General features: G+C 45.9%; 1 protein-coding gene across 1 annotated transcript; it reads right to left on the bottom strand.

Annotated features, from left to right (window-relative positions):
* Positions 1-10,490: 10,490 nt before the first annotated feature.
* On the bottom strand, positions 10,491-11,331 carry LOC146191925 (uncharacterized). Its single transcript, XM_084600402.1, has 2 exons — positions 10,643-11,331; positions 10,491-10,521 (listed from the first exon to the last, which is right to left on the bottom strand). Exons 1-2 carry the CDS (start codon positions 11,329-11,331, stop codon positions 10,491-10,493), a joined length of 720 nt encoding a protein of 239 aa, XP_084456528.1.
* Between the last annotated feature and the right edge of the window lie 2,527 nt (positions 11,332-13,858).

Genomic DNA, 13,858 nt, shown 5'->3' with positions numbered 1-13,858 from the left:
CAGTAGTCGCAAAAAAATATCGGTCTCATCCAGTATCCATGCACAATAGGTACTGTGCCGGCCGAAACGCAGATCCTGTCAAGTTGGGCATTCGAAGACGATTGGAAGTACTTGAAATGTAGTTTATCGCTTTTGAATCAGCGAATGTCAGTCAGTGAGAACAGCAGCACTGGGGCCATAACGTCTGCCTTATACTGATCGATCCTCGTTGTTACATTTACAATTCAAATCTCCCAGCAATAAAATTTTATAATCTGTGCTCAGGAGATTTGCCATTGAGATGAAAAACACTTTCATTTCTTGCTGCTTAACAGGCTCATACACACTAACAATTCGTCACTGCTAATCCAAAATGGAGAGGTCACAACATATCAGCCGCCCATCATCAATCCAATACGACAAGTCAATGATATTTAGTGCATTTCTCAGAAACACCATGCGCCCTCCGGACAATCCTTTCGAATGGCTGGCGATAATAATATATTTCGATACAAGCATCTCACGAGCAGTTTCTGTATCCTCATCCGTAGCCAAATTAGGCTCCAAAATTCCAGCTACAATCACACGACCGTTTTCAAACAGTTGTTTTAACTGGCACTAGTGCCGTCGATTCCGCAAGCCTCTAACGTTAAGGGTAGCGATCTCAAAAGCTGTGACCTTCGCCATTTTTTCGGCGTACATTATTCAACGCCACGCCACCGATCGTGCAAAGCGCCTCTTAATTCTCCTTCTTTAACGTGAGGATGTTAGTAGGAATGATGATAGCCTAGTCAGCGGCGCATTTCGGGCGAGTGTGTGCTCAGCATTGGACACGATTGAATTGAACTACATTATATTTGATTGCATTGGAGTGGACTGGATTGAACTGGACTGGTTTGGATTGAATTGGACAAGATTGGATTGGATTTGACTGGAATGAACTGTACTTGATTGCACTGCAGAGAATTACACTGGATTGATTTGGATTATATTAGACTGGATTGCATTTAATTACACTGGATTGGATGGGATTAGATTGGACTGGAGAGGAGTAGGTAGCCCAGCGCCGGGCATACATGCTTCCCCTACGGATATCCTGGCCTACCTGAGCTAAGCCACCGCCAATTTCCAAGCGTACCCATAGCTCCCTAGCTTTCACTAGCCCTCGGTTTAACCAGAGCTAAACCACAACTAATGTTTTGAACCGGCGATGAATGGCACGGCAATGGGATTCGAACCACTGTACTCTTTCACGCGAGGCGGATGTTCTACCTCTACGCTACCGCTGCACCTTTTGGGCTTTTAAAACATTCCTTCATTAATTAACAATTGTTAAGTGTATTTTGATCAATGTTTCTATCTTAGTGCTACTTGCATTTGTTGCTGATTTTGCTCTGTGGTGCAGATCGGTTTGTTACACTTTCACGTTTCCACCCCCATACGTATTCCAGGCAAGAGTAGCAGATGATTAACGAAGAATTAAATACATGCAGCCCATTTGCAACGCAATGAAAAGAACAGCGGCTGCATGCCTTCAACAACATAAAAAGCTACAGGAAATGGCTTAAGAGCCGGCCTGTAACAATGCTTACAGAGGAAATACGTTAACGAATGTGTATAGGAATAAAGTGTGGGCGATTCCTCTGCCCGGGGGATGCGCACGACAAATACACAGCGGGCCGTGTAACAAACATCTTTAATCTCGCAGGGGGTCGTCCGAGGCGGTGCGGGGTTGTCGTCCGGGGGGCTGCAGCCTGCGGGTCGTCTTCCGTGGAGAAGCGCCAGGAGCGAAGCAGGAACGAAGAGCAGGATCGAAGAGAGCGAGACGGCGGCGCGTGGCTTAGGGTGCCTCGATGTAGCGCGCCGCCGCTGGTATCGAGGCACCCTAGCGTGGCTTCCTTTATAGCCCCCTCGCGCGGGACCGGTTATCCCCGAACAAGCGGGGAGAGGGAAACAGGCACCGCGCAGGGAGCATTGGGATAGTGGCGCGGCCTTCGAATGCGCGGCGCGCCACGGGCCTTACGGATATGTGGCGCAGGGCCCCACAAAAGATAAAGCGTTTTGAAAAATTTAGCAACCACCCCCCCCCCCACCCTCCTTCTAGTAGCTTTATTCTTTTACAGTGTAGGCACCATGAACTCTGTAGCTCTGTATGAATACAGCGGGTGGCATTCATGATGTCTTCCACAGTGTGCAGCAGATATGGCATATTCAGGTGCAGTTGGAACACTCTTATAAGACTACTGTGCGCTATGAGAAAAAGAATGTGTTTACAACACTGCTGATAAAGGCGCGTATTCCGCAATAGGATGTAGCGTTTTCGCGCTAATCTACGGATAGCAATGTCTGAATGCATGCTCATCACGTTGGGGAAGTACTGATCAGTCAAGGTATACTCATCCTTTGCCTAACAAGAACACATAATTTGACACACAAAAAGAGGCACTTAAAAAAAACCTATAAGAGTGGAAATCCGTGTGTGGGAAAATACATACAATTCGTTGAATTTATAGTTGTTTCTAGCTTGGTGTAAAACGAATGTATTTGTTTGATGCGTTTATGTATGAGTGCACCACAGGCGTGTTCTTGCATAAATACAAACGGTAACTAATTTTCGATACGCATTACGCCAGATGCTTTAGAGTGCTAGAAAACAACGTATATATGCATCCTGTGACTGTAAATGTGTTTATGTAGCACATATATGTACTGTTCAATAAGGAAAGAAGGCGAGAGAAGTCTCATGCTCCTTCGTAACCATTAACTTGATGTTATAGCAACCGCTACGAGAATCTCTCGAGAGCACTTTGTCGCCAACCACGGTATGGGCTATAGAAAGAAAAATGGTAGGGTAACATTAAGAGATACTAAACGTGCCCCCCTTCCCCTCCCCCAGATTGGGTCAGAGAAATAACTAAAGTTACTGACATTCTAGTGGAAATCAAGAAGAAGAAATGCGCATGGGCAGGACATGTAGTGCGAAGAGAGGATAACCGATGCTCGCTTAGGGTAACAAACTGGATTCCAAGGGAAGGAAAGCGTAGCAGGGGGCGGCAGAAAGTTAGGTGGGTGGATGAGATTAAGAAGTTCGCATGGGTCAAGTGGATGCAGCTAGCACAGAACCGGGTTAATTGGAGAAATATGGGAGAGGCCTTCGCCCTGTAGTGGTATAGTCAGGCTGATGATGATGACGGTATGGGCTTAGCGTTGAAGCTAAACGCCCTTCATTTATTTGAGCCAGCCGAATCAGTTTAATTGTTCACGCCAAGTCAGGCATGTGGACGCGAATAACCTCAATTGTTCAAATCACAATACATTCTGCTATTGAGACCATGTCGCCATTGACCAGCCGCGGAGGATTAATCGTAACTATTTATTTCATATGGGGTCAGTTGCCGGCGCCTCTAAAAACCTTAACTCTAAACGCTAGAATGAAGCATATTATAATCAAAGTTCTGTCCTTTCCTTAACTTTAGAGAGCCGAAACATTCGAAATTCTCCAGAAAAATCCAGCCGAAATTTTGAGAAAGCGCACATATTGTAATCATAATAAACCAGTGATGCTTTTACCTTGCGTCAAAATTGCACAAGTATTTCTTAGACCCTTTTAGGTACTAACTAGAACGTTTAAGTATGATAATAGTCACGCAAATTATTCTTCATTAGTTTTCGTTGAAGCCAGTGAGCGTTCGTAGATTGTCATTCATACTAAATATATATGTCTTCTGGCTTTCTAAAACGGGACATATTTCTATCGGGAAGACCTGCGCAAAAGATACTGCTTAGAATAGCTTTAGCTTAGTTATACCCCTCTTACTCTCTAAAGCTAACTGAATAAAACACAAGTTTATGTTGGTATTCGAGTGTTATCCAAATGCTGCGCAGAAAAGACCTTTCCGGCAGGCCATATTACTAGTCCGTTTTTTTAGCACGAGTCATAGTTTGTGTATTTTGCCCATTTTAAAAGGAAGAAAGTTGTTCCGAAAACTCTTGTGGTAGTATTTCGGTGCTTATAAGAGGTAATGGTGAAGGCACAAAAACTTGTATTGTTCGACAGTCAGAGGGTGAATATTTCAATTCGTGTTGAAGAGAGTAGCAACTTCGGAACACTTTATTTTTTCCCCATGCTGTCGGCATAATTTCGGGAGTTCCCTCCTTCCAATTTTATCACAGAACATTTCACGGAAATTGGTATTTTATTTATTTATTTATTTATTTATTTATTTATTTATTTATTTATTTATTTATTTATTTATTTATTTATTTATTTATTTATTGTACTCCTCAGGTATAGAGTCATTACAGAGGGGGAGTAGAAAAAAACACAAATATACATAAATTGAGGAATCCAGCACATAGCCAAAATTAAATATCTTCTGAGTATACAATGCTACCTATAGCTTCAAAAGGTACTTTAATTTTCTTCAAAAGTTATTATCAACTGATTATACCTATATTGTTTTGTGTAACTTTGTTCTTGTGCATAAAGAAACAGAAAGAGCCTCACTTAAACATTGTAGTCTGCTCCGGTGGTTCAGACTGACTTGTGATAATTCGTGTGAGTCCATGCACAGACAGAAGTTCGCCTCCTCTGAGGTTATGCTCTCATTATAGCTACATGGGTTAAGTGCGTGAAGGATATTTATGGAAGCAGAAGCTTCCGTCAAATGGAAATCTTCACTTATATGTGTCATCTTACGTTCATTTGTTTTGAATTTGTTATTTACCTCAGAAGTAAAAAAAAAAATGAATGGAAGAAACATCAAGAGTACTCCATTGCTTCTGAAGGGCACTTGCGCAGCACTAAATCGTATTGGATTTTTATATATAAAACTATGGTGTGAACTCATGTACGCCATTAAGTCTACACTTTACTGCTTTCAGTGTCCAGGATAGATTCAGCAGCTCATCAGGCCTTCAGCATTAACAAGCCGAAATTGGCGTTGTATTAAATTCTTTGGTGGTCTGTATTGGTCCTGGTTTGCTCAGAGCAGGGTTGAGGTGGGATCACTGGAATAGGCCTTTTTTAATATTTTGCATTTAGGGGCCTACTCTTGCTGCTGCTTACAAAGAAAGCCATAATTGCATTTACTAAGGGCATTGAAGCATGCATGCAAAAACTCACGAGCAGTAGGTGTTTTCTTTTCATTATCGCAGAAAACAATTTGTCACATTTTTTTTGCAATGCGAAGACTACAACTACCAACTATCTAAAGCAGGTTTTTATTTGTGCTTGCTTTTTTTTGAAAGAAAGTAGACGAGAAAAGTGAAGCTGCGTGGAGCTTGTGTATCTACCGACGTACAAAAGGGGTACTCTGGGACATGAGCTCTAATAGAATTCGGAAACTGCAGACACCATCCTGTAAACGGAGTGGAATTAGATACTATAGAACTTCGGCTAAGGTGTCGTTTTTAAGAAAACTAAAAAGAATGTACCGTCAGAAAATGCGAGATGAAAAAAAAAACAAAAAAACACAGACCATATTCAGACTTTTACTTAGTTCAAACATATATGTTAGAGAAACGACTAGAATGAGGGCGGCTTTCTCGATTAAATTGCTCTACAGAGTGATAACGTGTTCACGAACTTGCAACAATCAACATTCGCTTGCGTTGAGCCCTCTGCTCCCAAGGTTAATAGTGCGGAAAGACAATATATTGAGCGCGTGCCGCTACACCCACCAGCTCTGCACTCTTCCCCCTCCCCCCAGTGCAGGGTAGCAAACCGATTTCTTTTACCGGTTAACCTCTCTGCCTTTCCTCCTCCTCATCTTCCTCGTCTTCCTTCTCTGCACTCTTGTTATGGAACAATTTAAGGAATTCTACTACTGTTGTCCCGTATACAATAACAATCTAGCCACATTGAATGTTCAAAGAGTACAAACATTAGTTTACAAACTGGGTATAGCTACTAATATTAGGTACGTTAGTAATAAACTTTCAAAAAATTATAAGCAGAAAAGAAAACTAACTCTAAATGTTTTTCCGAGTTGGTCGACACCAAACTGTCCAGACAGCAAAATGAAACAAGTCGTGCACTCTTGAATAACTAACGTCTTGGCTATCTGCAATCATGCACGAATAAGGTCTGGTAAGTATATCATAAATATCATATCATATCAAAAGTATATCATAAACAGCATTCCATGAGAGGAAAAGCACTGAACGAAAAACAGCCACGGTCTTAGCCGATTTTTCTTATAATATTACCGCAAGTGCAGACAATCAGGAATCTGAAAGCAAGCTTTGTTTCCCTCGGCAATGCTTGTTTCTATACTAGGACACAGCTTGTCGAGTTCTACAATATTAGTCATTTATCAGTGCCTTTATTCCTTTATTTTCCTTGCATTCGAGTGCTTTCGAGTTTACGTCTATATGTATTTGCTCGCTGTTATTCCCCGAACGATCTCAAAGCATGAAAGAAGGAAGAATAAGGGTACGCGAGACACTACTTTTCATACACCATTCTTTTTTTACACTGATTAGCAGCGCATTAGTTGGTGTGCTCCCTTATTAAAGACGAGTCATCGCACGGCGGCTCGATATGTAAGAACGTGCTGGAGGCTGTTAAAACAGTAATTGTGAAATTAGTTGATGCAGGGAGAAACACCAAAAAGTTTTGATAGGGCTACTTCAGACTTCACCAAGAGACGAATGAGAAGCGCTTTCAGCTTGTCCGCGTCAAGGTGTTTTTTATACCTTTCATCGAACGTTTAGCAATGACGTTGTCAATTGCAATTGACTGGTTCATTTATTCTCTGACGAGAGGAGGAAACCCCAACCGTATTTGGTATCTCGATAAATGCAGTACTCAAAAGTGCCAGCACATCATGCACAATTGCTTAGCGCGGCAACCAGCCATGACAATTGAGAAAAATGGATTTCCTCGGTATTTGTACAGTTCTCTCAAATGACAATAATGTTTAAAAGCGTTACCAAGTGAGTGGCTGCCCCATTATATTTAACGTTTTTTACACTGTTTTGAGGCAGAAATGCTTTTGAAGAAGGAAAGGCTTCTGGCTGTTTTCAAGCCTCAATCGCTGTTCATTGAACAGTTTTTAGTGGTCTTAAAATTTTGTCTTTACTGTAGTCTAGGTTCCTAATGTTATATTCGCTTCTGAAAAAGAAATCACTGTTAGCGCACGAATTCATTTATATGTCATGATGGATAATACAGAAAATCGCTGAATTTGTTTTCAGTTTGGTTCGACTTGAATGCAATTGTCAAGCCTGCTGTTAGTGGACCTGCGGTTCAATGGACTGGGGCCTGTCAGGTCAAACACAGCGACTGGAGGTATGTTCAATAAAATGAATTTTATTGTACGTAACAAAGGCACTGAGCCTGGTTAGGAATCGAGAATTTCACCTTAAATTTTCAAGCTGTTATCTGAAGGCAGAGTAAAGGCTGGTTTGGCTCCGAACTGCTCGCAGGTGTCATTCAAACAATCTACACAATATACAGGTGTACCAGCGCAGAGACAAGTAAACGGAACACGCAATTTTCTTCTTAAAGTTTCACGCGTCGCATAATTAACACTGGCACTCGTCGTATGTGCGAACCGATAGAAGACGCCAGTGCTTGCAGTCAGTAATTTAAAGCAGAAAAGAAAAAAAAGGGCCTTTGTAACTTTAATTTAAGCCTAAGGAAGGTAGAGGTAAAGAAGGTATGGAAGATATTCCTGAGAAAGCAAGCATTCGTATTTTGAAGTTTAAATCAGAAAGCGCAAATGGCCTTTTTCTTATATTTAAAGCACGAGAGATACTGTCTACCACCGAATGATATTGTAAAGGAAAAGTACACAGTGGTAAACGCTAGTTCACTGTTAGATACACACGACACACCGCACACCACAGAACGAAGTCAGCTAGCCTGAGCGTCGTCTTCTTCCCTACTTCACATCAGCACGTCGTCGTCGTCTCCATACTGTGCTCCGTAACAGTACTCCTCGCGCCGAAAAAGCACCGTCCCGGTGCGTCCTACACAGAACTCTAATGATATGGTTTTAGACGGGCGACATGCACGAGTTCTGGATGAGGGGTTGTGGAAGGATTCTTGGGCTGTAAAGGGGCGATCTCATAGGTCACATCGGTGACTTGGCGCAAGACGGATTAAGGGCCCACGTAACGAGGCAAACGTTTCTCACACATACCTACGCGGCGAGCCGGTTGCCAAAGTAGTACGAGGGAACCAGGAGGATAGTGAACGTCTCGGTGATGAAGGTCATAACGACGTTTTTGAGAGCGCTGAGACGCTTCAAGACGCTCTCGAGCAACGTGGCGGGCGGCATCAGCGCGGGCGATGGCGTCGGAAGCGTAGTTGCAGGAAGAGTCGTCAGTAGGCAGCAAGGTGTCGAATGGGAGTAAAGGGTCTCGGCCGAAGAGTAGATAAAAGGGAGTATCCGCCGGTATCATGGCGTGAGGAGTTATAGGCGAACGTGACGAAAGGTAAGGAGACGTCCCAGTCACGATGGTGATTGGACACATACATAGAAAGCATGTCGGTCAGTGTGCGATTGAGGCGCTCAGTAAGATCGTTTGTTTGCGGATGGTAGGCCGTGGTGAACTGGTGGTGAGTAGCACATGAGCGGAGAAGGTCATGAACCACTTGAGAGAGAAAACAGCGGCCACGATCTGTGAGCAGTTGACGAGGAGCACCATGAATCAAGATGACATTATGGAGAAGAAAGTCGGCAACTTCGGAGGCGCAGCTGGTGGGGATAGCCCTGGTTACAGCATATCGGGTGGTAAAATCAGTCGCCACAGAAATTCATTTGTTTCCAAAAGTCGATATCGGAAAAGGCCCAAGAAGATCGAGGCCCACACGAGAAAACGGCTCAGTCGGCACTGGAATTGGTTGCAGGGGCCCACTAGGTTGAAGCGAGGGTGTCTTACGGCGCTGCCACAGCTCACAAGCGGCGACGTAGCGACGGACAGAGCGGTAGAGACCAGGCCAGAAAAATCTGCGTTACACACTGTCATGTGTGCGTGATACTCCCAAGTGTCCTGCTGTAGGAACGTCGTGAAGTTGGGCGAGGACACAAGAGCGCAGATGAGCCGGAACGACCAGTAAAAGGTCCGAGCCATCTGGACGCATATTGCGTCTGTATAATGCCTCGTTATGGAGTACAAACATGCTGGCGGAAGGATCGGAGATGTTGCGCAGCTGGTCAATAATTGGTTGCAGGGCAGGATCACGACGCTGTTCAGAGCCGATATTGATAAAGTACGAGATGGACAAAACGTAGTCGTCAGCAGTATGGTCGGACAAATCGGGAGGATCTACGGGATGGCGGGACAAGCAGTCAGCGTCCTCGTGTAAGTGGCCGGTCTTGTACACCACAGTAAATTCATACTCTTGTATTCGTAAGGCCCAGCGACCTAAGCGTCCAGTGGGGTCCTTAAGTGAGGACAGCTAACACAAAGCATGATGATCAGTCACTACACAGAAGGACCGCCCAAACAAATAAGGGCGGAATTTGGTCAGCGCCCAAACAAATGTAAGGCATTCCCGCTCTGTAATTGAAGAATTGCGCTCAGAGGAAGAAAGCAGGCGGCTGGCATAAGCAATGACGCGGGAGGAACCATGCTGAGACTGGGCAAGGATATCACCAGTACCATGTTCGCTAGCGTCGGTGCGCAGTTCGGTAGGTGCAGAAGGATCGAAGTGCGCCAGAAGAGGTGGGGTGGTGAGGGTGTAAATAAGCGTCGTAAAGGCATACACTTGGTTACAACCCCATGTGAAAGGTACGTTTTTTGCAGAAGAGACGTTAGCGGACGAGCTATGTCTGTGAAGTTCCGAATGAAGCGGCGGAAGTAGGAACAAAGGCCAAGGAAGCTTCGCACGTCACTTGAGCTACGTGGGGTAGGGAAGTCGCGCACGGCTCGAACTTTGTCAGGGTCGGGCTGCACACCATTGGCGTCAACCAAATGACCCAGGACTTTAATTTGGCGCCGGCCGAAGCTGCATTTTTGCCGTTCAGTTGAAGACCGGCGCGGCGGAACACATCCAGGACCGTAGAAAGTCGATCAAGGTGGGTTGCGAACGTGGAAGAGAAAACGACGACGTCATCCAAGTAGCGTAAACATGTTGTTCATTTGAAGCCACGGAGGAGTGAGTCCATCATGCGCTCGAATGTCGCAGGAGCGTTACAGAGTCCAATTGGCATCACCTTGAATTGATAGAGTCCGTCGGGGGTGACAAATGCGGTTTTCTCGCGATCCCGTTCGTCGACAGCAATTTTCCAGTAGCCTGAACGCATGTCGATGGAAGAAAAATAGCTGGCACCATGCAAGCAGTCAAGCACGTCATCAATTCGCGGAAGAGGGTAAACATCCTTCTTTGTTATTTGATTAAGGTGGCAGAACCGAACGACTGCGGCAATGGCGAGAAGTGTGGCCGACACGTGAGCAGTTGAAGCAGATGGGTCGGTCATCCGAGGTTCGCCATTCTTCCGGGTTGCGGTAGCGGTAGCAGTACCGCGTCTGAAAGGGCGTGGTAGGAGCCGCAGCAGCTACGACTGGTACGTTGGGTTGGAGCGAGGGCTGTGCGGAAGGTTGGCCGGAGTTTAAGCCCACGTTCGCGTTGAGGCCCACATTTGCGAACTCCTGGCGAACGACAGATTCGATTAAGGCTATAGTAGCATCCGCTGGCTGAGGAGCGAACGCAACGGGTGTCATAGCTTCTATCTCTCGACGAACAATCCTGGTCAAGTTGGAGGGATGAGATGGTTGCTGTAAGTTTGGACTATCTTTGCACGAGGACGTAGCAGCTGTCTTTGGCAAGCGTGCGAATCGGGGAGTAATACGGCGGTGTTTTGCTTGATCAAACTGGCGGCAAACTTGGATAACTGAGTCGACCTTCGGACAATCTTTGCAAAGCAGCAGATTGTAAACATCGTCTGCAATTCCCTTTAATATGTGGCCCGCCTTGTCTAATTCGGACATGGCGCTGTCCACCTTTCGGCATAGGGCTAGAATGTCTTGAATATAAGACAAGTACGATTCCGTCGAAGACTGGGCACGGGATGCGAGGTCTTTTTGTGCGCCAAGTTTGCGTCCGATCGGCTTGCCAAATAGGTCTCGAAGCTTTTCCTTGCACATCTCCCACGATATGATATCGTCTTCATGCGTCTCGAACCAGACGCGCGCCGTACCTGCCAGATAGAAGATTACGTTGGCGAGCATGAGGGTTGCGTCCCAACGGTTGTGCTTACTGACCCACTCGTGCATGGCGAGCCAGTCTTCTACGTCGACGTGGTCGGTGCCGCAAAAGGTGCCTGGATAGCGAGGCTGCGTCATGACGACGGTGGGAGCTGATGGTGCCGCTGAAGAAGGTGTTGCGTCGGATTGCATTGTGATGGTACCAATCTGGCGGCCACTACGGATACCCAGCAGCTCCACCAAATGTTAAGGAAAAGTACACAGTGGTAAACGCTAGTTCACTGTTAGATGCACACGACACACCGCACACCACAGAACGAAGTCAGCTAGCCTGAGCGTCGTCTTCTTCCCTACTTCACATCAGCACGTCGTCGTCGTCTCCATACTGTGCTCCGTAAGAATATTGTTACAGGGGAATTGGTTTATTATTTACACAATATACGGGGGTTGCATGAAAGCTACGCACAGTAATTATCAGGCATTGTCTCAGTCAGTCTTGTCCCAGAACGAGTCCATGCGCATCTACTTCGTCCTCCTCTTTCACATGCGCAACAACGCGCGGCGCAGCGTAATTGACGTAACAGTTTTCCCTGGGACAGATGGAGCTCATCCTCGAGCGAGTCAAGCAGATTTCCAATAGCAGCGTTTCAGTCGTGCCACATGAGCCAGCTGAGTCGTCCGCGAGCATCAATTTGTCAATGTTACTTTAGCGATAACGTTAGGTACTTCACTTAAACGACTTACAACAACGAAGTCCGGCGTATTGCCACAAGAACTTATGGTACTGTCCGCGGCATCGCAATGGCGTCTAAAGCCAAACCAAATATCTAGATTCATAAGTAACAGCAGCATTAGCCGCATCATGCCGAACCTTCGTGCTCTCTTGGGCGGCGATTGTCAGCAGACGTGCAGAACGACGCGCTTCTTCAGCAAGAAAGAGATGTTGCGACATGGATAGGTCATCGTGCACAGAAAATGAAAGAATGGTCTCCAGGAAGGTTGGGTGAGCACGCATAAAGAAGAAAAAAAGACGAATATCCGGTCACTTTATGCTTAGCTGTGTTAAAAGCGTGAGTTACAAATGGCAAGACGGCGTACCAGTTCTTGTGATTCGATGTTACGTACTTTGACACCATGTTAATGAGAGCACGGGTTATACGCTCGGTAAGGCCGTTTGTCTCAGGGTGGTAGGGAGTAGAATGACTGTATTCGGAGCCACAGAGCCTCAAATGTACGTTCTTCCACGATATCCGCAGTGAACTGTCGACGCCGATCACCAATGATCCCTCGGGGCGCGCGCTGCGGCGAAGGACGACTTGGTGTAATAAAAAGTTCTACACATCGGTTGCTTTAACAGAAACGCGTGCGGACGTCTCCACATACCGCGTCAAATATTCAATAGCTACGATATTCTAGCGGCGGCCGTCAGATGATTTGGGAAAAGGACCAATCAGATCGATCCTAATTTTCTCGGAAGGCGATCTAGGGGGCTTGACATGTTGAAGAAGGCCAGCAGGTGGCGCGGTGCTTCGCTTGAGACGTTGGCAAGGGATACAACTTGTTACATAGCGCTTCGTTGTCGTGTACAACCTTAGCTAATAAAATTGTTGTCGGGCCCTCGCGAGAGTGCGGGCAAAACCAAGATGACCAGAAGTGATGTCGTCATGCATCGAACATGTAAGACCGCATTGCGAAGTGAAGCTGGGACAACAAGCAGAAGACGGGCACCATCAATTGAGTAGTTTTTTGTTTTTGAGGAGTTGGCCATCTTGAATAACAAAAGGTGTATACATGCTGAATTGCGCGCCTTATCGAAAAACGGAGTAAGTTTATGGTCTTGGCATTGCTCTTGCCGGAAATTTACGTGGTCTGTTAATGTTTCGGTCACAGGCGCCAGGCAGCCGTCTAGATCACCTTCACCGACTCCCCTGCATGGAAGGGGAAATCGGACAAACAGTCAGCGTCGGAGTGGCGGCGACCGTTCTTAGAGGACACAGAGAAGACATATTCCTGTAGACGTATTGCCCAGCAATATAATCGACCGGAGGGGTCGCGCAGGCCAACAAGGCAACACAGGGAGTGATGGTCGGTAATTACTTTGAAGTGACGGCCGTAGAAATACGGGCGGACCTTGGTAACGGCGAAGATGACGACGAGACATTCCATTTCTGTCCTTGTGCAGTTGCATTCTGCTTTCGTTAAAGTGCGGCTTGAGTATGCGATTACATGCTGGGCGCCGTTCTTGAGCTGGTTGAGAACCGCACCAACGCCCACGCCGCTCGCATCGGTGTGAACTTCAATGATAGTAGCCGGATCGAAATGGCTTAAAACAGGAGCAAATGTGAGCATAAGCTTCAGCTGTCGGAAAGATGACTAGCATTCCTTGGACCAAACAAACGGAGCATCTTTTTGCAAGAGAGAAGTGAGCATACGAGCATTTTGGGTGAATCCTCGAATGAGACGGCAGAAATATGAACATAGCCCCAGAAAACGTCTCAAATGTTTTACGCTTTGAGGTTTTGAAAAGTCTCGCACAGCAGCAACCTTTAGGGGGTCGGGCCATATACCTTCTTGATCCACTAAAAATGCAAGCACCAAGGTCTGCTGTTCACCGAAGTGACACTTTTTAGAGTTCAAAATTAGTCCGGCGTTTCGGATATAGTCCAGCACAAGACCAAGTCGCTGATTATGCGCCCGAAATTTCCTTCCAGAGATGATG

The sequence above is a fragment of the Amblyomma maculatum genome, chromosome 4, assembly GCF_055883805.1.
Source record: "Amblyomma maculatum isolate TAMU_Amacu chromosome 4, ASM5588380v1, whole genome shotgun sequence".
NCBI classification, from domain to species: domain Eukaryota; kingdom Metazoa; phylum Arthropoda; class Arachnida; order Ixodida; family Ixodidae; genus Amblyomma; species Amblyomma maculatum.
Note: the sequence above shows the minus strand (reverse complement) of the source record. Positions and strands in the feature narration are given on the sequence as shown.

Excerpts from the sequence above, each read along its gene's own strand:
- LOC146191925 (XM_084600402.1), bottom strand. The coding sequence starts at position 11,331 with ATGCAATCCGACGCAACACCTTCTTCAGCGGCACCATCAGCTCCCACC. Across the intron at positions 10,522-10,642 it reads GAAGCTATGACACCCGTTGC|CCCTCGCTCCAACCCAACGT; the intron begins GTTCGCTCCTCA and ends CCTTCCGCACAG.